Source organism: Physella acuta, unplaced genomic scaffold (assembly GCF_028476545.2).
Source record: "Physella acuta isolate Inbredline_101_S28 unplaced genomic scaffold, ASM2847654v3 ptg000362l, whole genome shotgun sequence".
Lineage (NCBI taxonomy): Eukaryota > Metazoa > Mollusca > Gastropoda > Physidae > Physella > Physella acuta.
The window spans coordinates 387,564-414,976 of NW_026731881.1; the positions used below are offsets into that span (position 1 = coordinate 387,564).

Consider the following 27,413-nt stretch of genomic DNA (forward strand, 5'->3'; position numbering starts at 1 on the left):
GTGATAACTGTACAGAAAAATTGTGAACTACCGATACAGCTAGACATTGAAAATGGTGTCACACCAGTAATTTTCAAAAAACATTGATCCCTCCGACTACCTGCGACTCAGAGGAGATAATACTATTAATTACTTAAATAATTTTAAAAATTCGTATTAAATGAAAAATAATACAGGCATTTAATTAAAGTGGTACTTATAAGTACCGTCAGTAGATAAAGGGTTAAGAAAGCAAATTTGTTTTATAATATTTTTAAAAATGTCAATATAAGGTTTTTTTTAAAAAAAACTATTTAAAACTTTAGTCAAAATTGTAGAAACCCTGAAATATTTTTGTCAACTTGAATAAAACAATTCTTCTTATAAATATTGATGTATTCGTTTTTTTTTGTAACACGTTCTATGTAATAGGTCCTATATGCGGGTACAATTGAAACAAGCTAAAGCTAGATATTATGTTCCAGAAAACTTCGCCATGAATCTCTGCTTTACGCCCGATGGGCCGATGTTTAGTGAACAAAGTTCATGCTGCAGAAGACAAACATTGACACACCTACCTAACCGCAGCCCTCGGCGGGTGCTTGTGACCTCATTCTATCCAGGTAAATAACCTACCTGTTGACTGGAAGAGCTGTACAGGTGAGATTTTCCTCGATCAGCTGGAGCCTACCTGGGGCGTTTCGAAAATATTGGGGGTTCTAGCAAGGGAGTAGATGCACAGGCAGGTAGACAGGTAGACAGGAAGGTAGGTAGTAGGCAGGTTGGATGCAAGTCCAGTGGGTACAGCTATATACCTATACAGCTATAGATGGGTAAACGTTTGTCCCGGTAATTTATAACCAGGTACAGCTATATCCTGGTACAGCTATATCCTGGTAGAGCTATACCCTGGTACAGCTATACCCTGGTACAGCTATATCCTGGTACAGCTATACCCTGGTACAGCTATACCCTGGTACAGCTATACCCTGGTACAGCTATACCCTGGTACAGCTATACCCTGGTACAGCTATATCATGGTACAGCTACACCCTGGTACAGCTACACCCTGGTACAGCTAAATCCCAGTAAGTTATAACCATGTACATATATACCGCGGTACATCTATAACCATGTACATATATACCGCGGTACATCTATAACCATGTACATATATACCGCGGTACATCTATAACCATGTACATATATACCCCGGTAAATCTATAACCATGTACATATATACCCTGGTACATCCAGTGGCGGAACTAGAAAAAATGGGCCACCCCGCAAAAAAAATTTTTGGGCCCCCCATATATGTATCGGTTAAACAGTTACGTGTCCTCTATTTAGCTATTAAAGAGGTGGGGGGCAACGAGTCAAAGAAGTCATTCAAATTTGAAGAGTTGCCTATATTTTACACTGTAGTTTGTGTAATGGATTTTATCTGTTGCGGAAGAGCGTGGTATAGTGACTGTAAAATAAAGATAATCGTACCGCAGCTAGTGTTTTTCTTTTACAAACCAAATATTAAGGCAAAAATGCACGAAAATTAAATTCAAAATTTAAAAAAATATTAATGTTGGTCAGCCGTGGGTGGGCCCCTAAACGGCCTGCCCCCCCCCCCCCCCCGCGCGCATTGCGGGGACTGGAGGGACTGTAGTTCCGCCCATGTTCATCAGGTAAATGAACAACTACTGACTAGTGTCTTTAACAAAATGTGCAGGAGTGGTCAGTTTACAGTTCAGTAGTTCATAGACGGTTCGTTAATCTATGCATTACATCTTATTGTAAGATTAAGGGTGTGGTGAGGGGTAGAGGTGAGAGGTAGGGGTGAGAGGGGGCAGGGGAGAGAGTTGGGAAGGTTCATTGGAAGGGGACAAGAAAGCGCCGATGAACATCTACATCAATAGTGCCGACTTTTTCCGGTCGTCTAGAAGACCAGGATAGTCGCCGCAACATTTCCCCAGCCCGATTTCAAAGTGTACCGGCACAGTCAAATTTCAGATGCTTCGCTGAAGGGAGATAACTTAAACTTTTACAAGTTTATTGATACAGTTGTTGAAGTAAAAATGAACGCAATTATAAATGTACGAGATCGAAATAAATAATTATATTTTTTGTAGAATTCAGGCCAGTAGTTTAAACACACAATCATAGATATGTATTTTAATAATGTAAACAATATAACAATGCTTTTTTGTTCTCCTAATCGACGCCACTAAAAAGAACGGTAGGCTGCGTCTTTGAAGTTGACTTTATGTCTGGCGGTCTCTCGAGCTATATAGTCTGTGCATTTTTATCAAAGACGTTTGCCGACTATCGTGTTTGTTTGTAACTGTAGAAGAAAGATAACTCGACCTCCACCTAATTTTTTTTTTTTTTTTTTAATAATTTAGCCAGGATTTTTGGGCCCCCAATCGGTCTGGGCCCCCCCGCATTGCGGGGTCTGGCGGCACTGTAGTTCCGCCCCTGGGTACATCTGTTTACCAACCATCTAGCACACGATAAGCCCCATTGTTGACTGCCAACGTCAAGCGGGGAATACCGATATCACATCCTGCCCTATACAGGATACGTTCTGCTGAACGGGGGTGGGTGTGGGCTTGGTGGGGTGTTGAAGTGGGGGGGGGTATCGAAAGGATACAAGACTGAATAAACAAGTCTCAAGATTTCTCAGATCTGTGTTGTAGATGTTGTGTAGTGTATAATCGATGTTGTGGATGTTGTGTTTTCTACCCTACCATCCTACAAGCTAAAGTTTTCTTCTACTGCTGTAGCATGACGAATCAAAACAATCAGGATTTTGAAAGGATCTAGTGCGACACCTGCACAGGTTTCTGCCACCTGCCACAGGTGTCTGACACCTGAGGCAGATCACTGACACATTCAGCTGGGTGGAACATGGACAAACACACCTGGACTAGACAGTAACCACGTGACAAGGTACGTCATTAACATGGTTCCTCCTCACCCCTTTCTCCACACACCCTTACATCATCACCCTTACACCCTTACATCATCACCCCTTACATCATCACCCCTTACATCATCACCCCTTACACCCTTACATCATCACCCCTTACATCATCACCCCTTACACCCTTACATCATCACCCCTTACATCATCACCCCTTACATCATCACCCCTTACATCATCACCCCTTACATCATCACCCCTTACATCATCACCCCTTACATCATCACCCCTTACATCATCACCCCTTACATCATCACCCCTTACACCCTTACATCATCACCCCTTACATCATCACCCCTTACACCACACACCCTTACATCATCACCCCTTACATCATCACCCCTTACATCATCACCCCTTACATCATCACCCCTTACACCACACACCCTTACATCATCACCCCTTACACCACACACCCTTACATCATCACCCCTTACACCACACACCCTTACATCATCACCCCTTACACCACACACCCTTACATCATCACCCCTTACATCATCACCCTTTACATCACACACCCTTACATCATCACCCCTTACATCATCACCCCTTACATCATCACCCCTTACATCATCACCCTTACATCATCACCCCTTACATCATCACCCCTTACATCATCACCCCTTACATCATCACCCCTTACATCATCACCCCTTACATCATCACCCCTTACATCATCACCCCTTATTCCCCCCTTACGGCCTCCTCACCCCTTACACTACCGCGCCTTACACCACACACCCTTACATCATCACCCCTTACATCATCACCCCTTACATCATCACCCCTTACATCATCACCCCTTACATCATCACCCCTTACATCATCACCCCTTACATCATCACCCCTTACATCATCACCCCTTATTCCCCCCTTACGGCCTCCTCACCCCTTACACTACCGCGCCTTACACCACACACCCTTACATCATCACCCCTTACACCACACACCCTTACATCATCACCCCTTACATCATCACCCCTTACATCATCACCCCTTACATCATCACCCCTTACATCATCACCCCTTTCTCCACACACCCTTACATCATCACCCCTTACATCATCACCCTTACATCATGACCCTTACATCATCACCCCTTACATCATCACCCCTTACATCATCACCCCTTACATCATCACCCCTTACATCATCACCCCTTACATCATCACCCCTTACATCATCACCCCTTACATCATCACCCCTTACACCCACCTTACGGCCTCCTCCCCCCTTACACCCACCTTACGGCCTCCTCCCCCCTTACACCCACCTTCCGGCCTCCTCCCCCCTTACACCCACCTTACGGCCTCCTCCCCCCTTAACCCCCTTATCCCCCCTTATCATCACCCCTTACATCATCACCCCTTACACCCACCTTACGGCCTCCTCCCCCCTTACACCCACCTTACGGCCTCCTCCCCCCTTACACCCACCTTACGGCCTCCTCCCCCCTTACACCCACCTTACGGCCTCCTCCCCCCTTACACCCACCTTCCGGCCTCCTCCCCCCTTAACCCCCTTATCCCCCCTTACACTACCACGCCTTACACCACATATCCTTACACCCCCCCCCCCTTTTTGGTACACACGCACACACATCCGCACGCACATTCATTCCACCATCAAAATGTTCCCTCACAGAAACATGAATGTTCCCTCACAGAGACACGAATGTTCCCTCACAGAGACACGAATGTTCCCTCACAGAGACACGAATGTTCCCTCACAGAGACACGAATGTTCCCTCACAGAGACACGAATGTTCCCTCACAGAGACACGAATGTTCCCTCACAGAGACACGAATGTTCCCTCACAGAGACACGAATGTTCCCTCACAGAGACACGAATGTTCCCCTAGACTCTTGGCGATGGCTGTGTGGATGTAGAGCACTTGGTCACGTATCCGATGACGTAGTACACAGTCATTAGTTTTGTGTCAGCCGTACTTAAGTAACCCTGTCTAGCGCTAAGGTTATAGATTTGTTTGATTTTCACTGGAATTGATGGGGGAGAGGGGGGGGGGGTGTGGGGGTTCACCTAAAAATAGAAGTGAGCAGGGCAACAACTGTGAGATGAAAGTGAGGTGAAGAAAGTGTAAACACCTAGCAGCGTGCCATAGTGAGGTTCGCTGAACGTTTGTTGGCTGCACTAGCGATGTGGAGACTTGCCCACTCGGCAGACGGGCCTAAAAGGGAGATGACTCGCCCGGCCATTGTGTTCTGTGGAATATTGGATTGTCCCCCTTTAGTGGTCCGACCACTTGTTCATGGAAACTACGTCATTCGCCGGAAGTGATTCGCCAATTAGAAAAGGAGATCACGTGACTATATAAGCCAACGTGATCAAAGAAATTAAAATTTCCACAGATTTTCAGGTGCGTTTTTTTTTCACGGATGGCATGACGTCATAACATATCGATACAATAATATGAGAGGTGTTTTCTCGAAGTTCTGATGATGGCTTTGAGCTGACCACGGTCTACAGACAATATTGATTTCCTAGGCAGCTTGTCTGATGTCAGAGTTCAGAGTTCAGAGGTTGTAGGAGGCAGGCACAATGTAGCGAGTTTGGTAATCTATTTTTAGATTTGTGTTGTATTGATTGAACTCGGAGCGTTGGTTCTACAGCTAGATTTCGATACCGCGAAAGTGGTATCGTTTTTTTCAGTTAACATCGATTCTCTAACTGATTGGCGGGAAATACAAGAACATTTGGATGAAATAAAAATCTTAAGCCCATAAGGATGGACTTGCCGAGGGCAATGCTTGGTGAGTTCATTCTCCTTATAGATATAATTTATTCTAATGTCAAAGTTTACACAACTTTAAGTAAATTTATTCTGTGGCCAATGTGTTTCTGTGAACCGAATATATAAAAACTTTCACAACAGCATTCATTGTTTCATTGAGCGGAAAAAACCCAACCCTTGTACCACTCGTCTGGCCTGTCCACTCGTCTGTTCTGTCCACATGTCCACTCGTCTTGTCTGTCCACTCGTCTGGTCTGTCCACTCGTCTGGTCTGTCCACCTGTCCACTCGTCTGGTCTGTCCACCTGTCCACTCGTCTGGTCTGTCCACCTGTCCACTCGTCTGGTCTGTCCACCTGTCCACTCGTCTGGTCTGTCCACCTGTCCACTCGACTGGTCTGTCCACCTGTCTACTCGTCTGGTCTGTCCACCTGTCCACTCGTCTGGTCTGTCCACCTGTCCACTCGTCTGGTCTCTCCACCTGTCCACTCGTCTGGTCTCTCCACCTGTCCACTCGTCTGGTCTGTCCACCTGTCCACTCGTCTGGTCTGTCCACCTGTCCACTCGTCTGGTCTGTCCACCTGTCCACTCGTCTGGTCTGTCCACCTGTCCACTCGTCTGGTCTGTCCACTCGTCTGGTCTGTCCACTCGTCTGGTCTGTCCACTCGTCTGGTCCGTCCACCTGTCCACTCGTCTGGTCTGTCCACCTGTCCACTCGTCTGGTCTGTCCACTCGTCTGGTCTGTCCACCTGTCCACTCGTCTGGTCTGTCCACCTGTCCACTCGTCTGGTCTGTCCACCTGTCCACTCGTCTGGTCTGTCCACTCGTCTGGTCTGTCCACTCGTCTGGTCTGTCCACTCGTCTGGTCTGTCCACCTGTCCACTCGTCTGGTCTGTCCACCTGTCCACTCGTCTGGTCTGTCCACTCGCCTGGTCTGTCCTCTCGTCTGGTCTGTCCACCTGTCCACTCGTCTGGTCTGTCCACCTGTCTACTTGTCTGGTCTCTCCACCTGTCCACTCGTCTGGTCTGTCCACCTGTCCACTCGTCTGGTCTGTCCACCTGTCCACTCGTCTGCTCTGTCCACCTGTCCACTCGTCTGGTCTGTCCACCTGTACTAGTCGTCTGGTCTGTCCACCTGTCCACTCGTCTGGTCTGTCCACCTGTCCACTCGTCTGGTCTGTCCACCTGTACTAGTCGTCTGGTCTGTCCACCTGTCCACTCGTCTGGTCTGTCCACTCGTCTGGTCTGTCCACCTGTCCACTCGTCTGGTCTGTCCACCTGTCCACTCGTCTCGTCTGTCCACTCGTCTGGTCTGTCCACCTGTCCACTCGTCTGGTCTGTCCACCTGTCCACTCGTCTGGTCTGTCCACTCGTCTGGTCTGTCCACTCGTCTGGTCTGTCCACCTGTCCACTCGTCTGGTCTGTCCACCTGTCCACTCGTCTGGTCTGTCCACCTGTCCACTCGTCTGGTCTGTCCACCTGTCCACTCGTCTGGTCTGTCCACCTGTCCACTCGTCTGGTCTGTCCACCTGTCCACTCGTCTGGTCTCTCCACCTGTCCACTCGTCTGGTCTGTCCACCTGTCCACTCGTCTGGTCTGTCCACCTGTCCACTCGTCTGCTCTGTCCACCTGTCCACTCGTCTGGTCTGTCCACCTGTACTAGTCGTCTGGTCTGTCCACCTGTCCACTCGTCTGGTCTGTCCACCTGTCCACTCGTCTGGTCTGTCCACCTGTCCACTCGTCTGGTCTGTCCACCTGTCTGGTCTGTCCACCTGTCCACTCGTCTGGTCTGTCCACCTGTCCACTCGTCTGGTCTGTCCACTCGTCTGGTCTGTCCACTCGTCTGGTCTGTCCACTCGTCTGGTCTGTCCACCTGTCCACTCGTCTGGTCTGTCCACCTGTCCACTCGTCTGGTCTCTCCACTCGTCTGGTCTGTCCACTCGTCTGGTCTGTCCACCTGTCCACTCGTCTGGTCTGTCCACCTGTCTACTCGTCTGGTCTCTCCACCTGTCCACTCGTCTGGTCTGTCCACCTGTCCACTCGTCTGGTCTGTCCACCTGCCCACTCGTCTGGTCTGTCCACCTGTCCACTCGTCTGGTCTGTCCACCTGTCCACTCGTCTGGTCTGTCCACCTGTCCACTCGTCTGGTCTGTCCACCTGTCCACTCGTCTGGTCTGTCCACCTGTACTAGTCGTCTGGTCTGTCCACCTGTCCACTCGTCTGGTCTGTCCACTCGTCTGGTCTGTCCACCTGTCCACTCGTCTGGTCTGTCCACCTGTCCACTCGTCTCGTCTGTCCACCTGTACTAGTCGTCTGGTCTGTCCACCTGTCCACTCGTCTGGTCTGTCCACTCGTCTGGTCTGTCCACCTGTCCACTCGTCTGGTCTGTCCACCTGTCCACTCGTCTCGTCTGTCCACTTGTCTGGTCTGTCCACCTGTCCACTCGTCTGGTCTGTCCACCTGTCCACTCGTCTGGTCTGTCCACTCGTCTGGTCTGTCCACTCGTCTGGTCTGTCCACCTGTCCACTCGTCTGGTCTGTCCACCTGTCCACTCGTCTGGTCTGTCCACCTGTCCACTCGTCTGGTCTGTCCACCTGTCCACTCGTCTGGTCTGTCCACCTGTCCACTCGTCTGGTCTGTCCACCTGTCCACTCGTCTGGTCTCTCCACCTGTCCACTCGTCTGGTCTGTCCACCTGTCCACTCGTCTGGTCTGTCCACCTGTCCACTCGTCTGCTCTGTCCACCTGTCCACTCGTCTGGTCTGTCCACCTGTACTAGTCGTCTGGTCTGTCCACCTGTCCACTCGTCTGGTCTGTCCACCTGTCCACTCGTCTGGTCTGTCCACCTGTCCACTCGTCTGGTCTGTCCACCTGTCCACTCGTCTGGTCTGTCCACCTGTCCACTCGTCTGGTCTGTCCACCTGTCCACTCGTCTGGTCTGTCCACCTGTCCACTCGTCTGGTCTCTCCACCTGTCCACTCGTCTGGTCTGTCCACCTGTCCACTCGTCTGGTCTGTCCACCTGTCCACTCGTCTGGTCTGTCCACCTGTCCACTCGTCTGGTCTGTCCACCTGTCCACTCGTCTGGTCTGTCCACCTGTCCACTCGTCTGGTCTGTCCACCTGTCCACTCGTCTGGTCTGTCCACTCGTCTGGTCTGTCCACTCGTCTGGTCTGTCCACCTGTCCACTCGTCTGGTCTGTCCACCTGTCCACTCGTCTGGTCTGTCCACTCGTCTGGTCTGTCCACTCGTCTGGTCTGTCCACCTGTCCACTCGTCTGGTCTGTCCACCTGTCTACTCGTCTGGTCTCTCCACCTGTCCACTCGTCTGGTCTGTCCACCTGTCCACTCGTCTGGTCTGTCCACCTGTCCACTCGTCTGGTCTGTCCACCTGTCCACTCGTCTGGTCTGTCCACCTGTCCACTCGTCTGGTCTGTCCACCTGTCCACTCGTCTGGTCTGTCCACCTGTCCACTCGTCTGGTCTGTCCACCTGTACTAGTCGTCTGGTCTGTCCACCTGTCCACTCATCTGGTCTGTCCACCTGTACTAGTCGTCTGGTCTGTCCAAGATATGAGTTTGACCATCCGACTTCCCCTCCCGCCCCTTTATTTAATAAGACACCTATTGATTTCTTCAAACGTTCGAGTCAGGGGCTAGGAGGTCTGATAGTTTAAAGCCTGTTGGCTTACATGCAGTTCCCTCCCGTGGTATCTGGACACGGGAGAAAACCACTGGTTGCATGAAATACATTCTCCCCCCTGAGTTTAAGAGAATTATTTTCGAGAAATCAATAAAGTATGGTGTGTGTGGGGGGAGGGGCGGGGGAGAGGGCTGCGACTCATAAACTCGTGAATTGATTGATTAGAACACTTGTTGCAGAGACAATCTAGACGCGTTGTCCAGCAAAGGATTCAGCCTTGATCTTTGTCCATTCGTGCTCCGTGATTTTTGTCCATTCGTGCTCCGTAATCTATCCTTGACCTTGATGGCATGCATGATCTTTCCCAATAAGGAACCGTTGCTCCTATTGTACCGAGATGTAATTAGGGAGCTACTCACAGAGTCGTGTAGATGGTGTGGTCTGGTGCTAGAGCTACTCACACAGTCGTGTAGATGGTGTGGTCTGGTGCTAGAGCTACTCACACAGTCGTGTAGATGGTGTGGTCTGGTGCTAGAGCTACTCACACAGTCGTGTAGATGGTGTGGCAGGGTGCTAGAGCTACTCACACAGTCGTGTAGTTGGTGTGGCAGGGTGCTAGAGCTACAGTCGTGTAGATGGTGTAGTCTGGTGCTAGAGCTACTCACAGAGTCGTGTAGATGGTGTGGCAGGGTGCTAGAGCTACTCACACCGTCGTGTAGATGGTGTGGTCTGGTGCTAGAGCTACTCACACAGTCGTGTAGATGGTGTAGTCTGGTGCTAGAGCTACTCACACATTCTTGTAGATGGTGTAGTCTGGTGCTAGAGCTACAGTCGTGTAGATGGTGTAGTCTGGTGCTAGAGCTACTCACACATTCTTGTAGATGGTGTAGTCTGGTGCTAGAGCTACTCACACCGTCGTGTAGATGGTGTAGTCTGGTGCTAGAGCTACTCACACATTCTTGTAGATGGTGTAGTCTGGTGCTAGAGCTACTCACACCGTCGTGTAGATGGTGTAGTCTGGTGCTAGAGCTACTCACACAGTCGTGTAGATGGTGTAGTCTGGTGCTAGAGCTACTCACACCGTCGTGTAGATGGTGTAGTCTGGTGCTAGAGCTACTCACACAGTCGTGTAGATGGTGTAGTCTGGTGCTAGAGCTACTCACACAGTCGTGTAGATGGTGTAGTCTGGTGCTAGAGCTACTCACAGAGTCGTGTAGATGGTGTAGTCTGGTGCTAGAGCTAACTCGAATGCAGGGAGTTCGCTCTTGGTCCAGCATGTGACGGCCCCTATCTGTCTACTTGTGATGGTAGTTTCTATCGAGGCAGCCAATCCCTACAGGTCACGTGACCCTGAGTTGCCCAAATTCCCCAGCTGTGTGAGGCCGGCGAGTCAATAAAAAACTTACAGAAAATCGATGGGAGAATGTGGAGGCCGCATCAATGGCATTTTTTTCTTCAGTCGGCCAGAAAATCAAATCTATCTGAGTGTGGATATTCTCAGTCTGGGTGTGTGTGTGTTTGAGGGGGGAGGGACTACACCGAGCAGGGATTTCACTTGGTGAAATGTCGGGGTTAGTGCATACAGACACAACATACACATACAGACACAACATACACATACAGACACAACATGTCCATACAGACACAACATACACATACAGACACAACATAAAGACACAACATACACATACATACACAACATACACATACAGACACAACATACACATACAGACACAACATACACATACAGACACAACATGTCCATACAGACACAACATACACATACAGACACAACATACACATACATACACAACATACACATACAGACACAACATACACATACAGACACAACATACACATACATACACAACATACACATACAGACACAACATACACATACAGACACAACATACACATACATACACAACATACACATACAGACACAACATACACATACAGACACAACATACACATACAGACACAACATGTCCATACAGACACAACATACACATACAGACACAACATACACATACATACACAACATACACATACAGACACAACATACACATACAGACACAACATACACATACATACACAACATACACATACATGACACAACATACACATACAGACACAACATACACATACAGACACAACATGTCCATACAGACACAACATACACATACAGACACAACATACACATACAGACACAACATACACATACAGACACAACATACACATACAGACACAACATACACATACAGACACAACATACACATACAGCACAACATACACATACAGACACACATACACATACAGACACAACATACACATACAGACACAACATACTCACATACAGACACAACATACACATACAGACACAACATACACATACAGACACAACATACACATACAGACCACAACATACACATACAGACACAACATACACATACAGACCACAACATACACATACAGACACAACATACACATACATACACAACATGGATTTATTGGATGAGAAATGACATTCGACCCCGTCGATTAAAAATGACTTTGATCTAGACATCCCGAAATTGTCCTTGTTGAAAGAACTAAACGTCAACACAATCAGATTTATGGAACCACGGGTCAAAGGGTCATAGATAACACAAAATGGAGGGGCCAAGTTGTGGATATCAATTGAAGGCTGGCTTGTCAGTTTTATGCCGTATATTTGACCTGGACAAGAGTTATACTCTACTTGACGTTATTATTAAATATTTCAATCTGGTTAGTCCTGATCTCCAGAGTTTCTTCCAGGCATCTCTTCGAAAAAATTTTAGCGCCCACCCCCCCTCCCGCCGAACGAAATGAAATTTATATAATTTATATAGAAAATATATACTTTTTACAGTGTCCGCCCCCCCCCCCCCCGAAGAAAGTCTACCGCCCCCCCCCCCCACGAAAATTTCAAGTGCCCCCCCCCCCCCCAGAGAAAAAAGTCTGGAAAAACACTGCTGATCTCTATGCCAGTTGGTGACTTGAATCAACAGGAAACGAGTTCACATCAATACTCTAGTGACCTAGTCTACAAACACATGGTCACGTGTCTTGTCTCAGACCTCCATCTTGGACATCTCACGTGATATACACGGCTATACAGAACACAATCAAAAGACATCACCAATATAAATATCAGACAAGAGGTGAAACAATAACTAACAAGACATAACTTCACATCTTTAAGGTCGATAGTAGAGGTCATATGTAGTTCATCTGTAGATATCACCTGTAGAGGTAATCTGTAGAAATCATCTGTAGAGGTCATCTATAGAGGTCATCTGTAGAGGTCAACTGTAGAGGTTATTTGTAGAGGTCAGCTGTAGAGGTCAGCTGTAGAGGTCAGCTGTAGAGGTCATCTGTAGAGAAATCACTTGTAGTGGTCATCTGTATAAGTCGAATAAGCAACAGAAGCCACCAGTAAGTATCGTCTGTTGACGCGGGAAAAATAGAAAATCAACCCCCTTCCCGTTTCTGTGTTTGCAGCCCCCCCCCCCCCACCTTCTGTGTTTGCAGCCCCCCCCCCCCAACCTCTGTGTTTGGAGCCCCCCCCCATCTCTGTTTTTGCCGTCCCCCACCCCATCTCTGTGTTTGCCGCCCCCCCCCCCCCCACCTCTGTTATTTTGTCTAAATGACAGATAGCTATGGTTTATGTTGGCCCTCCATTACAATTCGTTTTCAGTCTGTATGTGTATAGTCATCTGCGAGGGTATGAATTTGTGTGTGTGTGTGTGAGGGGGGTGAATATGTGTATGTTTTTGGGCGTCTGTGAGGGTATGTATATGTGTGTGTATGTGAATATGTGTATGTTTTTGGGCGTCTGTCAAGGTATGTGTGTGTGTGTGTGTCTTTGTACGGGTGTCAATGATTCTGCATCATTTTGTAGCTGTTCTGTGTGTGTGTCTATGTGTGTGTGTGTGGGTGTGCTTATAGTTTGCATGCTGCTAATGAGTGAAAATCGTACAGTTTCAAATCAGAAATCGATTACACCAACCGTGGCATCGATTGCACCAGACCTGGTATCGCCGCAGTATTTGCTACTAAGAACGAGATATTGACACTGCTGTTGGAGTGACGAGTACCGCAATTAGACCAAGCTACTAGTGAGCCAGCAAAACAGACCCAAGCAAGCGGAAGTTACCCAGTTGATAGCGGTTATCTTCTGCTACTGCGGCTGGGCTGGGATGGGTGGAGGTCTATTACCGTCATGTGGCTCTCTCAGCCAATGAAAAAGAATCAGATCGAGCGGCCAATAAATCAGAAGGGAACATTTCATTACGCTTGTCTTATTTTCTAGACATTTTTCTCGACATTTTTCTGGACATTTTCTGGACATTTTCTTGCAATATCAGAATCAAGCTGAAGTAAATAGTTCTAGAAGGCTAGCTAGGAGACTCTGGGTGTGAGCTGCTGGGAGAGAGAATGAGGATGGGAGGAGTGGATGGGAGGAGAGGATGGGAGGAGAGGATGGGAGGAGAGGATGGGAGTAGAGGATGGGAGTAGAGGATGGGAGTAGAGGATGGGAGGAGAGGATGGGAGGAGAGGGTGGGAGGAGAGGATGGGAGGAGAGGATGGGAGGAGAGGATGGGAGGAGAGGATGGGAGGAGAGGATGGGAGGAGAGGAAGGGAGGAGAGGATGGGAGGAGAGGATGGGAGGAGAGGATGGGAGGAGAGGATGGGAGGAGAGGAAGGGAGGAGAGGAGAGGAGGAGAGGGGAGGATGGGAGGAGAGGATAGGAGGGGAGGATGGGAGGAGAGGATAGGAGGAGAGGAAGGGAGGAGAGGAAAGGAGGAGAGGATGGGAGGGGAGGATGGGAGGAGAGGATAGGAGGGGAGGATGGGAGGAGAGGGTGGGAGTAGAGGAAGGGAGGAGAGGATAGGAGGAGAGGAAGGGAGGAGAGGAGAGGAGAGGATGGGAGGAGAGGATAGGATGGGAGGAGAGGGTGGGAGTAGAGGAAGGGAGGAGAGGATAGGAGGAGAGGAAGGGAGGAGAGGAAAGGAGGAGAGGATGGGAGGGGAGGATGGGAGGAGAGGATAGGAGGGGAGGATGGGAGGAGAGGGTGGGAGTAGAGGAAGGGAGGAGAGGATAGGAGGAGGAAGGGAGGAGAGGAGAGGATGGGAGGAGAGGATAGGATGGGAGGATGGGAGGAGAGGGTGGGAGTAGAGGAAGGGAGGAGAGGATAGGAGGAGAGGAAGGGAGGAGAGGAAGGGAGGGGAGGATGGGAGGAGAGGAGAGGAGGGGAGGATGGGAGGAGAGGAGGATAGGATGGGAGGGGAGGATGGGAGGGGAGGATGGGAGGAGAGGATGGGGGGAGTTGATGGCAAGAGAGGATGGGAGGAGAGGATGGGAGGGGAGGATGGGAGGAGAGGATGGGGGGAGAGGATGGGAGGGGAGGATGGGAGGAGAGGATAGGAGGAGAGGAAGGGAGGAGAGGATAGGAGGAGAGGATGGGAGGGGAGGATGGGAGGAGAGGATGGGGGGAGTGGATGGCAGGAGAGGATGGGAGGAGAGGGTGGGAAGAGGTGGTGGGAGGAGCGGATGGGAGGAGAGGATGGGAGGGGTGGATGGGAGGGGTGGATGGGAGGAGAGGATGGGAGGAGAGGATTGGAGGAGAGGAGAGGATAGGATAGGAGGAGAGGAAGGGAGGATAGGAGAGAATAGGAGGAGAGGATGGGAGGAGAGAATGGGAGGGGAGGATGGCAGGAGAGGATGGGAGGAGAGAATGGGATGGGAGGAGAGGATGGGAGGAGAGGATGGGAGAAGAGGATGGGAGGAGAGGATGGTAGGAGAGGAAGGGAGGAGAGGATGGTAGGAGAGGAAGGGAGGAGAGGATGGGAGGAGAGGATGGGAGGAGAGGATGGGGGGAGTGGATGGGGGGAGAGGAAGGGAGCCTAGAGCCAACCACCTTTTCTATCGACTGCCGTTGCATGTTTGAAAATAAAACATTTTGTACACAAAATTTTCCGGATGAAGTGCCAGATTCCTGGATTCAGTCTTGTCTTAGATATGTCGTGCGTTATCAAAGGTCAAGGTCAAGTTAATTTTAACCCTCCTTTAGCGAAAAAGGCATGTGTTTGTCGACTTATCAGCTAATTTTTCTGTTGTTTTATTTTCAGTCTAAAAGTTATATTTTTATTTTTCTGTCAGTGTCTGTTTTTCCGTCTATCTTATATTCTACCAGTCATTGGTACCCGTTACACGGGCGACTCTGGTGACTTTCAGCTCACTTCTCTTTACAAAATGCTAACCGGTTTTTCTTTTAGATATATATCTCCGGGGGGGGGGGGGGGGGGCGGAATTTAAAACTGTCCTGAGGAGGGTGTAGGGTTTTGTGTGCCTAAGTGGTGCTTGGAGGGGGGGGGGGGGTAGGGGATACTGGTTTTTCTATACTTTTGTATGAATTACTTTTTTTCAATTTCGTTCGAAGGTGAAAGGGGAAGAAACGGTAGAGATGCCTGAAGAAAATGTATATACCAACGGAAAGTGAGTAATGAAAGGAATTGTAATTCAGCGTTTGAAAATTGTTGATGTGTGTCTACTGATAGTTTTCCTGTAGTGTAGGTTGAATGAAACTTTTCTTGCAAACTAATCTGTGATTTTTTCTGTGATCTTTTCTGTGATCTTGTCTACTCTGTTATTTTGCTAGCAACGATTCAAAGTTTGAAGTTGCCCTTTAATCGGATTAATTAATTAATCAATACATAATTAGAAACGTTTTTCCAAATGCTTATCTTGGGTTTTTGTATCGTCTGTATGACTACGTCACAAGACATAGCTGTGATATAAACTTCTGTTTGTGATATAATCCTCTATTGGTGATATAAACCTCTATTGGTGATATAAACCTCTATTGGTGATATAAACCTCTATTGGTGATATAAACCTCTGTTGGTGATATAAACCTCTGTTGGTGATATAAACCTCTGTTGGTGATATAAACCTTCTATTGTAATATAAACCTCTATTGGTGATATAAACCTCTATTGGTGATATAAACCTCTGTTGGTGATATAAACCTCTATTGGTGATATAAACCTTCTATTGTAATATAAACCTCTATTGGTGATATAAACCTCTGTGGTATAAACCTCTATTGGGGATATAAACCTTCTATTGTAATATAAACCTCTATTGGTGATATAAACCTCTATTGGTGATATAAACCTCTGTTGGTGATATAAACCTCTATTGGGGATATAAACCTTCTATTGTAATATAAACCTCTGTTGGTGATATAAACCTCTGTGATATAAACCTCTATTGGTGATATAAACCTATTTGGTGATAAAAACCTCTGTTGGTTATATACACCTCTGTTGGCGATATAAACCGTTATTTGTTATATAAACTTCTACTGTAATATAAACCTCTACAACATTCACATACACAATTTGCAGTTGTTTACCCACTGATGTAAATATATTTCACTTGGGTATTATCCTATATTTGAAAGGAACTGACTTGAAAATAATTAACAAAACTAACAAACCAATGTATGCTACAAAACGAACTCGCAAAGATGTGTTGTAAAACTAACAAAGATGTGTTGTAAAACTAACAGAGATGTGTTGTAAAACTAACAGAGATGTGTTGTAAAACTAACGAAGCTGTGTTGTAAAACTAACAAAGATGTGTTGTAAAACTAACAAAGACGTGTTGTAAAACTAACAAAGATGTGTTGTAAAACTATCAAATATGCTAACAAAGATGTGTTGTAAAATTAACAAAGATGTGTTGTAAAACTAACAAAGATGTGTTGTGAAACTAACAAAGATGTGTTGTGAAACTAACAAAGATGTGTTGTGAAACTAACAAAGATGTGTTGTAAAACTAACAAGGATGTGTTGTAAAACTAACAAAGATGTGTTGTAAAACTAACAAAGATTTTTTGTAAAACTAACAAAGATGTGTTGTGAAACTAACACAGATGTGTTGTAAAACTAACAAAGATGTGTTGTAAAACTAACAAAGATGTGATAATCAAGAAGCGAGACCCGTGTAGCATACACGTGAAGTAACCTGGTCTTTAGCTGGCGTTTGATAGTGTCAAGTACTTGATGTCAATTTCTGTGTCAAGTACTTGATGTCAATTACTGTGTCAAGTACATCCATGTGAATTACTGTGTCAAGTAGTTGATGTGAATTACTGCATCAGTTATTTGAATTGAATTACAGTGTCAATTACTTGATGTCAATTACTGAGTCAAGTACTAGATGTGAATTACTGTGTCAAGTAGTTGATGTGAATTACTGCATCAGTTATTTGAATTGAATTACAGTGTCAATTACTTGATGTCAATTACTGAGTCAAGTACTAGATGTGAATTACTGTGTCAAGTATTTAATGTGAATTACTGTGTCAAGTATTTGATGTGAATTACTGTGTGAATTTGCTTTAAAGGTTGTCGCTAATTGTTGTGTACTTTGGCCGTCGATTATGTTCTAGTTAGGTGCAAAATTTTGAAAGCTACAAACTTGACCAAGTGTCAGTCGATTCAAAGTTGTTTACATTTGTTTCTTTTTGGCTTTCGATTAAAATTGTTCATTCTCTATCTTCAAACACATAGCCCAACATACACACAATTGTGCAAACATCCCAACCAAATTAAAACACGTTTACCTGAAAGGTCATAGGGTCACACAGGTAAGTGACGCAGAAGTGAGATATATGGTAGTGCTAAATTAAAACGGGGGGGGGGGGGGGGTGAGAGGGGCTGAAGGTGACCTCCGATCTGTATTGAGGTGGGAGAAGAAAGTCTACCTGTAGTTAACTGTTCTCATTGTGGCCATTTCTCTCCCCCTCGTCCCCCCCCCCTCTCTCTCGTGTTGCTCCAAATATCTACAGCCACCTCCAGTAAACTCTGTAGAAATGTAGCAAGCCTAAAATAGGTTACAAGCAACTCATAGATTATACAAAGTAATGATACAATATGAGAAAGTTATCTGTAATGACTCCACTTGTATGACTGAAGTCACGAGTCCAGTAAACCATGAGTTTAAGTCAACGAGTCACATGACATGGTTGGGGTCAACATTCGGGTGATCCAACAATGGCGTCTGTCACGTGATGCTGAATGTCAATGAACCGTGAGATTTCTGCATCTAGGTCAACGTTTTCTCTATGGTTCATTGGTCAGATACCTGTAGTGGGGGAGTCAGATACAAGTAGTGGGGGAGTCAGATATCTTTAGTGGGGGAGTCAGATACAAGTAGTGGGGGAGTCAGATATCTGTAGTGGGGGAGTCAGATACATGTAGTGGGGGAGTCAGATACAAGTAGTGGGGGAGTCAGATATCTTTAGTGGGGGAGTCAGATACAAGTAGTGGGGGAGTCAGATATCTGTAGTGGGGGAGTCAGATATCTGTAGTGGGGGAGTCAGATACCTGTAGTGGGGGCGTCAGATATCTGTAGTGGGGGAGTCAGATATCTGTAGTGGGGGAGCCAGATATCTGTAGTGGGGGAGCCAGATATCTGTAGTGGGGGAGTCAGATATCTGTAGTGGGGGAGTCAGATACCTGTAGTGGGGGAGTCAGATACCTGTAGTGGGGGAGTCAGATACCTGTAGTGGGGGAGTCAGATACAAGTAGTGGGGGAGTCAGATACCTGTAGTGGGGGAGTCAGATACAAGTAGTGTGGGAGAGAGATACCTGTAGTGGGGGAGTCAGGTATCTGTAGTGGGGGAGTCAGATACCTGTAGTGGGGGAGTCAGATACCTGTAGTGGGGGAGTCAGATACAAGTAGTGGGGGAGAGAGATACCTGTAGTGGGGGAGTCAGGTATCTGTAGTGGGGGAGTCAGATATCTGTAGTGGGGGAGTCAGATACCTGTAGTGGGGGAGTCAGATACCTGTAGTGGGGGAGTCAGATACCTGTAGTGGGGGAGTCAGATACCTGTAGTGGGGGAGTCAGATACAAGTAGTGGGGGAGTCAGCTCAATATAGTGGATGAATCACAACAGTACCACGGCTATGGTGGCGTCACAACGTCCATATGGACTTGAGGAAGTCCGAATTTATTGTAAGCATTAGGGATTGTAAACCTGTCCAAGGTGGCCGATTACTTTAGGGAATATTTTAGGGAATACTTACTTTAGGGAATATTGATTTTAGCTTGATCTTAATTGAAGATGCGTTTTAGCGTGATCTTTTAGTGAAGATTGATTTAGCGTGATCTTTAAGGGAAGAATGATTGAGCGTGATCTTTAAGGGAAGATTGATTTAGCGTGATCTTTAAGGGAAGAATGATTTAGATTGATCTTTAAAGGAAGATGATTTAGCGTGATCTTAATGGAAGATTGATTTAGCGTGATCTTAATGGAAGATTGATTTAGCGTGATCTTAAGTAAAAGGTTTTTAAACGTGATCAGAGCATGTGACCTAGTTGACCTTGAACGAATGGACGACTGTCTTGACCTTCATTTGACCTTTGCTGTAGACTAACATTGCAGAAATACAGAACTGCCATTGGCCGAATGGCGTCTCTGGTCATGTGACCATCACACGATACAGAAAGACTTTAATCCCAGCGCTTGTTGGTCCATTGAAATGGGAAGAAAGGCTGTCTAACTGACCACGCCTCAAAGAAAGGCTTGTCTAACTGACCACGCCTCAAAGATAGGCTGTCTAACTGACCACGCCTCTATACGTCCAGTCGGCACTAATTGAGGCTTATGATTGAGGGACAATATGGGCAACTATTGTCAACAATTGAAAATCTTGTTTGGTAGGGGTCATTGGTGTGTAGGGGTCACTGGTGTGTAGGGGTCATTGGTGTGTAGGGTCACTGGTGTGTAGGGGTCACTGGTGTGTCGGGTCACTGGTGTGTAGGGGTCACTGGTGTGTCGGGTCACTGGTGTGTAGGGGTCACTGGTGTGTCGGGTCATTGGTGTGTAGGGTCACTGGTGTGTAGGGGTCACTGGTGTGTCGGGTCACTGGTGTGTAGGGGTCACTGGTGTGTCGGGTCACTGGTGTGTCGGGTCACTGGTGTGTAGTGGTCACTGGTGTGTCGGGTCACTGGTGTGTAGGGGTCACTGGTGTGTCGGTTCAGCGGTGTGTCGGGTCACTGGTGTGTAGGGGTCACTGGTGTGTCGGTTCAGCGGTGTGTCGGGTCAGTGGTGTGTCAGGCAAGTGGTGTTTAGGTTATAAACGTGCTCCTGTAAAATCAGCCGTGACGTCACTAAACACCACCTTCCCCCTCCCCCCTTCACCCTTACCACAGTCTGCTCGGCCTCCTAATAATGTTCTAGGGATGAATAAAGCTTTTCACATCGGCTGTTGGGATTGTTCTGTGGGGATTTCATAGGGTACGGCTGGGTATAGAATATGGATAAACATTGGGTATTTGGTTTAGGAAGGTTTTAATTGGGGGTTGGTTAAGGGCGAGCATAGGTTATTGATGGGAAAGTTTCTAAGTTGGCTTCAAGCCAATCAGTGCAGATGATGCCAAGTGTGAATGGAGTGAGGCCTAGAGTTCTTTCAGACAACACACTGTTGGGTCGGTCAGTCTGAGATGGGCATGTTTGATATACAGTAGGCTAGGCTAGGCTAGGCATACCATATATTTGATATACATTAGGCTAGGCTAGGCATACCATATATTTGATATACATTAGGCTAGGCTAGGCATACCATATATTTGATATACATTAGGCTAGGCTAGGCATACCATATATTTGATATACATTAGGCTAGGCTAGGCATACCATATATTTGATATACATTAGGCTAGGCTAGGCTAGGCATACCATATATTTGATATACATTAGGCTAGGCTAGGCTAGGCATACCATATATTTGATATACAGTAGGCTAGGCTAGGCTAGGCTAGGCATACCATATATTTGATATACATTAGGCTAGGCTAGGCATACCATATATTTGATATACATTAGGCTAGGCTAGGTATACCATATATTTGATATACAGTAGCTAAGCTAGGCATACCATATGGTTGATATACATAAGGCTAGGCTAGGCATACCATATGTCTGATATACAGTAGGTTAAGATCGCCATGCCTTATGTTGATATATAGTAGACTCATATAGTGTTGACTCCAAGTGTTTTTCCAAGTCCTACAGACTTTGTACTAGGGTTAACAATAACAATAACAATAACAATAACAATAACGATAACGATAACGATAACGGTAACGATAACGGTAACGGTAACGGTAACGGTAACGGTAACGGTAACGGTAACGGTAACGGTAACGATAACGGTAACCGTAACCGTAACCGTAACCGTAGCCGTAGCCGTAGCCGTAGCCGTAGCCGTAGCCGTAGCCGTAGCCGTAGCCGTAGCCGTAGCCGTAGCCGTAGCCGTAGCCGTAGCCGTAGCCGTAGCCGTAGCCGTAGCAATATGAATAGCAATAACAATAAGAATAAAAATAACAATAACAAACAATAACAATAAAAATAACAATAACCAACACAAACATGAACACTAATACTAACACTAGCTGTTTCTAAGAATATTTTCATCAAACTACGAGACATCTGATACAAAAACTGTCACCATGACATTTAGGGATCAGCTACCTGTGAAATGACAATCATCATAAAAGCACATATCTATTTTTAGAATGATCATCATATAAGCAAAAGTCTATTATTAGAATAAGCACATTTAGTGGTTATTCCGGCAAAAGATCGAGGAAATATGCAGCGTGCTTCGATCTGCTCAAATCCGGTTGATGCTATTTATGTATCCTCTTCCTGTCGCGAGGAAATAAACACTGTGCTAATTTCATCGACAAGATCTAAGATAATATAAGTGCTTTCGTATATCCTCTACAGTTAAAATTCTTTAGACGTGTTTTGCAGAAAAAAAATCATTTATATTATTTATTTCTTGGGGTATAGACAACCGTAAACATTATGTCATCGTAAATGTCAGGTAGCGAGAGAATGCATTATGTATAGTCTATAAATGTCAACCATCACACTGAGTTAGATAAATACATTCATGCTTTAACATACACATACACATACGCAAATATGAATATGTGCATATATTACAAGTGGGATAGTAGGAGTAAGGGACATGAGGGACATGACATGAGGGACATGACATGAGGGACATAAGGGACATGACATGAGGGACATGACATGAGGGACATGACATGAGGGACATGAGGGACACGACATGAGGGACTTGACATGAGGGACATGACATGAGGGACATGATATGAGGGACATGACATGAGGGACATAAGGGACATGACATGAGGGACATGACATGAGGGACATGACATGAGGGACATGACATGAGGGACATGACATGAGGGACATGAGGGACACGACATGAGGGACATGACATGAGGGACATAAGGGACATGACATGAGGGACATGACATGAGGGACATGACATGAGGGACATGACATGAGGGGCATGAGGGACATGAGGGACATGAGGGACATGACATGAGGGACATGACATGAGGGACATGGCATGAGGGACATGGCATGAGGGACTTGACATGAGGGACATGACATGAGGGGCATGAGGGACATGAGGGACATGAGGGACATGACATGAGGGACATGACATGAGGGACATGACATGAGGGACATGATATGAGGGACATGACATGAGGGACATGAGGGACACGACATGAGGGACATGACATGAGGGACATAAGGGACATGACATGAGGGACATGACATGAGGGACATGACATGAGGGACACGACATGAGGGACATGACATGAGGGACATGACATGAGGGACATGACATGAGGGACATGACATGAGGGACACGACATGAGGGACATGACATGAGGGACATGACATGAGGGACATGAGGGACATGACATGAGGGACATGACATGAGGGACATAACATGAGGAACATGACATGAGGGACATGACATGAGGGACATGACATGAGGGACTTGACATGAGGGACATGACATGAGGGACATGACATGAGGGACACGACATGAGGGACATGACATGAGGGACATGACATGAGGGACACGACATGAGGGACATGACATGAGGGACATGAGGGGCATGAGGGACATGAGGGACATAAGGGACATGACATGAGGGACATGTCATGAGGGACATGACATGAGGGACATGACATGAGGGACATGACATGAGGGACATGAGGGGCATGAGGGACATGAGGGACATAAGGGACATGACATGAGGGACACGACATGAGGGACATGACATGAGGGACATGACATGAGGGACATGACATGAGGGACATGAGGGGCATGAGGGACATGAGGGACATAAGGGACATGACATGAGGGACATGACATGAGGGACATGACATGAGGGACATGACATGAGGGACACGACATGAGGGACATGAGGGACATGACATGAGGGACATGACATGAGGGACATGAGGGGCATGAGGGACATGAGGGACATAAGGGACATGACATGAGGGACACGACATGAGGGACATGACATGAGGGACATGACATGAGGGACATGACATGAGGGACATGAGGGGCATGAGGGACATGAGGGACATAAGGGACATGACATGAGGGACATGTCATGAGGGACATGACATGAGGGACATGACATGAGGGACATGACATGAGGGACATGACATGAGGGACATGAGGGACATGACACGAGGGACATGACATGAGGGACATGAGGGACATGACATGAGGGACATGACATGAGGGACATGACATGAGGGACATGACATGAGGGACATGACATGAGGGACATGACATGAGGGACATGAGGGACATGAGGGACATGACATGAGGGACATGACATGAGAGACATAAGGGACATGAGGGACATGAGGGACATGAGGGACATGAGGGACATAAGGGACATGACATGAGGGACATGAGGGACATGACATGAGGGACATGACATGAGGGACATGAGGGACATGACATGAGGGACATGACATGAGGGACATGACATGAGGGACATGACATGAGGGACATGACATGAGGGACATGACATGAGGGACATGACATGAGGGACATGAGGGACATGACATGAGGGACATGACATGAGAGACATAAGGGAGACATGAGGGACATGAGGGACATGACATGAGGGACATGACATGAGGGACATGACATGAGGGACATGACATGAGGGACATGACATGAGGGACATGACATGAGGGACATGACATGAGGGACATGACATGAGGGACTTGACATGAGGGACATGACATGAGGGACATGACATGAGGGACATGACATGAGGGACATGACATGAGGGACATGACATGAGGGACATGACATGAGGGACATGACATGAGGGACATGACATGAGGGACATGGCATGAGGGACATGGCATGAGGGACATGACATGAGGGACATGACATGAGGGACATGACATGAGGGACATGACATGAGGGGCATGACATGAGGGGCATGACATGAGGGACATGACATGAGGGACATGACATGAGGGACATGAGGGAAAGTGACTTTTTAAACAACAAACTTGTTCTCTTGTTGGTCAATAAATGTATATGTATCTGAAATCTTCTTTTGTTTAACATTTTGAAAATAACCAACCGCTTATTTGATTGTGGTGGTTTTATTTATATAATATGGTAATCTATGGAATTTTTCATACTCCATTTACACAAGCATATATATATATATATATATATATATATATATATATATATATATATATATATATATATATATATATATATATATATATATATATATATATATATATATATATATATATATATATATATATATATATATATATATATATATGTATATGTATTGGGTGTACAAGCTAATACAAAATGAAACATAGAATTCAAGGTACGACTACCCCATCCCCCACTACCCCTCTCCCCCTAACTTCCCCCCCCCCCCCTCACTACTTGCTACAACTGAAAGTTGATTTGGGCGGCGGTAAAGCGAGAACGCTGCACGCTGTGTCCTAGCCGAGCAGGCTGTCACCCCTCCTCGCAAATTGTGGACCCTCCCTCGCAGTAAGCAGCCACTAATACAATCATATTTTAATACGTAAGCCTCATAAATATTCATGAGCTTGGACATCCTTATAAAATATTTCCTGATGGACCTCTGACATTCTACTCGAGTCTACTACGGGGCTGAAGGACATTCTAGCTTGAAGGACATTCCTGTTTAAAGGACATTCTTGTTCGAAGGACCATAAACGACTTTGATCGAAATTAAAAAAGTAAAACATTTTTGGGAGTTAATTAAACTTTACAGGTAAGCGACAAATTTTTTCTCCGTTGTCAATAATATAACACTCATTTAAAACCACATCTTTTAGATTTTAAAACACATCTTTTAGAAAGTAAAACCACAACTTTTAGATTTTAAAACACATCTTTTAGAAAGTAAAACCACATCTTTTAGATTTTAAAACACATCTTTTAGAAAGTAAAACATCTACTAGAAAGTTAAACCACATCTCTTAGAAAGTAAAACCACATCTAGTAGAAAGTTAAACCACATCTTTTAGAAAGTAAAACCGCATCTAGTAGAAAGTAAAATCACGTCTTTTAGAAAGTAAAACCACATCTAGTAGAAAGTTAAACCACATCTTTTAGAAAGTAAAACCGCATCTAGTAGAAAGTTAAACCACATCTTTTAGAAAGTAAAACCACATCTAGTAGAAAGTAAAACCACATCTTATAGAAAGTAAAACCACATCTGGTAGAAAGTTAAACCACATCTTTTAGAAAGTAAAACCACATCTAGTAGAAAGTAAAACCACATCTTTTAGAAAGTAAAACCACATGTTCTAGAAAGTTAAACCACGTCTTTTAGAAAGTTAAACCACATCTTTTAGAAAGTAAAACCACATCTAGTAGAAAGTAAAACCACATCTTTTAGAAAGTAAAACCACATCTAGTAGAAAGTAAAACCACATCTTTTAGAAAGTAAAACCACATCTTTTAGAAAGTTAAACCACATCTTTTAGAAAGTAAAACTACATCTTTTAGATAGTAAAAACACATCTAGTATAAAGTAAAACCACATCTAGTAGATTTTCCCCTAAAAACCTAATTTTCCAGGATATTTTCAAAAATGTGCTTCCTCATGGTCGTGTTGTGTGCTCGATATATTTAGTGTTCCAATCTTTGTTGGGGTGTTGTAGGGGTGTTGTTGATAAAACGATCTTTATGCGAAATACACGTCATATTTGAATTGGTTTTACTACTAGTTATACAGATCTAATTTATATTTTATTTTGGTTGTACAAATCTACTCTATATATTTCTCTGTATCTGGGTTTATATGACATGAACACATGACATGAACACATGACATGAACACATGTCATGAACACATGACTTGAACACATGTCATGAACACATGACATGAACACATAATATGAACACATGACATGAACACATGACATGTAGACATGACATGAAGACACCTGATTAACCTATCACAAAACTACTAGTTATCTCTAGATAAAGAGTCTAGATATTCAGTTTGTTCATCATCAACTGTGTGTGCGTCGGTCTGTCCTCAAAAGGTAAATAAGAGAGAGGAACCTAAAGTCAAGTACAAACCTGAACTAAACAATTGTAAGCGATACCAAGCGAACATGTTTTTAACGCTAACAAACTTGGGGAAGATAATTCAAGAGTTTAGCATGGGTTACTCCCCGTTTCTGGCCTGTCGCAATGAATTATGGGGGCCGGAAGTAGGGCTGCATTTTATTTGTGTTCTAGATCTGTCCATACGACATTAGACAAGGATACACACCTCTTATAAACATTTCGCCAATCAAGAGAAAATAAAACATACAACCCCATCCCTTAGCCACACCACACCACACACACCATACAAAACAACCACATAACCACATCACACACCACATACCGTACACCACACTACACAACTACACAACCACATCACACACCACACAACAGAACCACACTACACTACACTACCACACCACACCACACAGCCACAAGACATAACCACACCACACCACACACCACACAACACCACACACCACAACTACATTACACAACCACACATCACACACCACACACAACCACACATC

General features: G+C 45.8%; 2 protein-coding genes across 4 annotated transcripts in view; both read left to right on the forward strand.

Annotated features, from left to right (window-relative positions):
* Positions 1-2,651: 2,651 nt before the first annotated feature.
* LOC131941430 (carbonic anhydrase) overlaps positions 2,652-27,413 on the forward strand; it is a 63,204-nt gene continuing 38,442 nt past the window's right edge. The window contains exons 1-2 of one of the 3 annotated variants that reach the window (XM_059300677.1): positions 2,652-2,922; positions 5,613-5,731. The gene's annotated coding sequence lies outside the window, so the exon portion shown is untranslated. Of the gene's footprint in view, positions 2,923-5,612; positions 5,732-25,294; positions 25,595-27,413 lie in introns of those variants that run through there. The other 2 variants (XM_059300678.1, XM_059300675.1) reach the window with 2 other exon arrangements.
* LOC131941444 (prothoracicostatic peptides-like) lies at positions 13,894-14,214 on the forward strand. Its single transcript, XM_059300707.1, has one exon. The coding sequence runs from the start codon at positions 13,894-13,896 to the stop codon at positions 14,212-14,214; it is 321 nt and encodes a 106-aa protein (XP_059156690.1).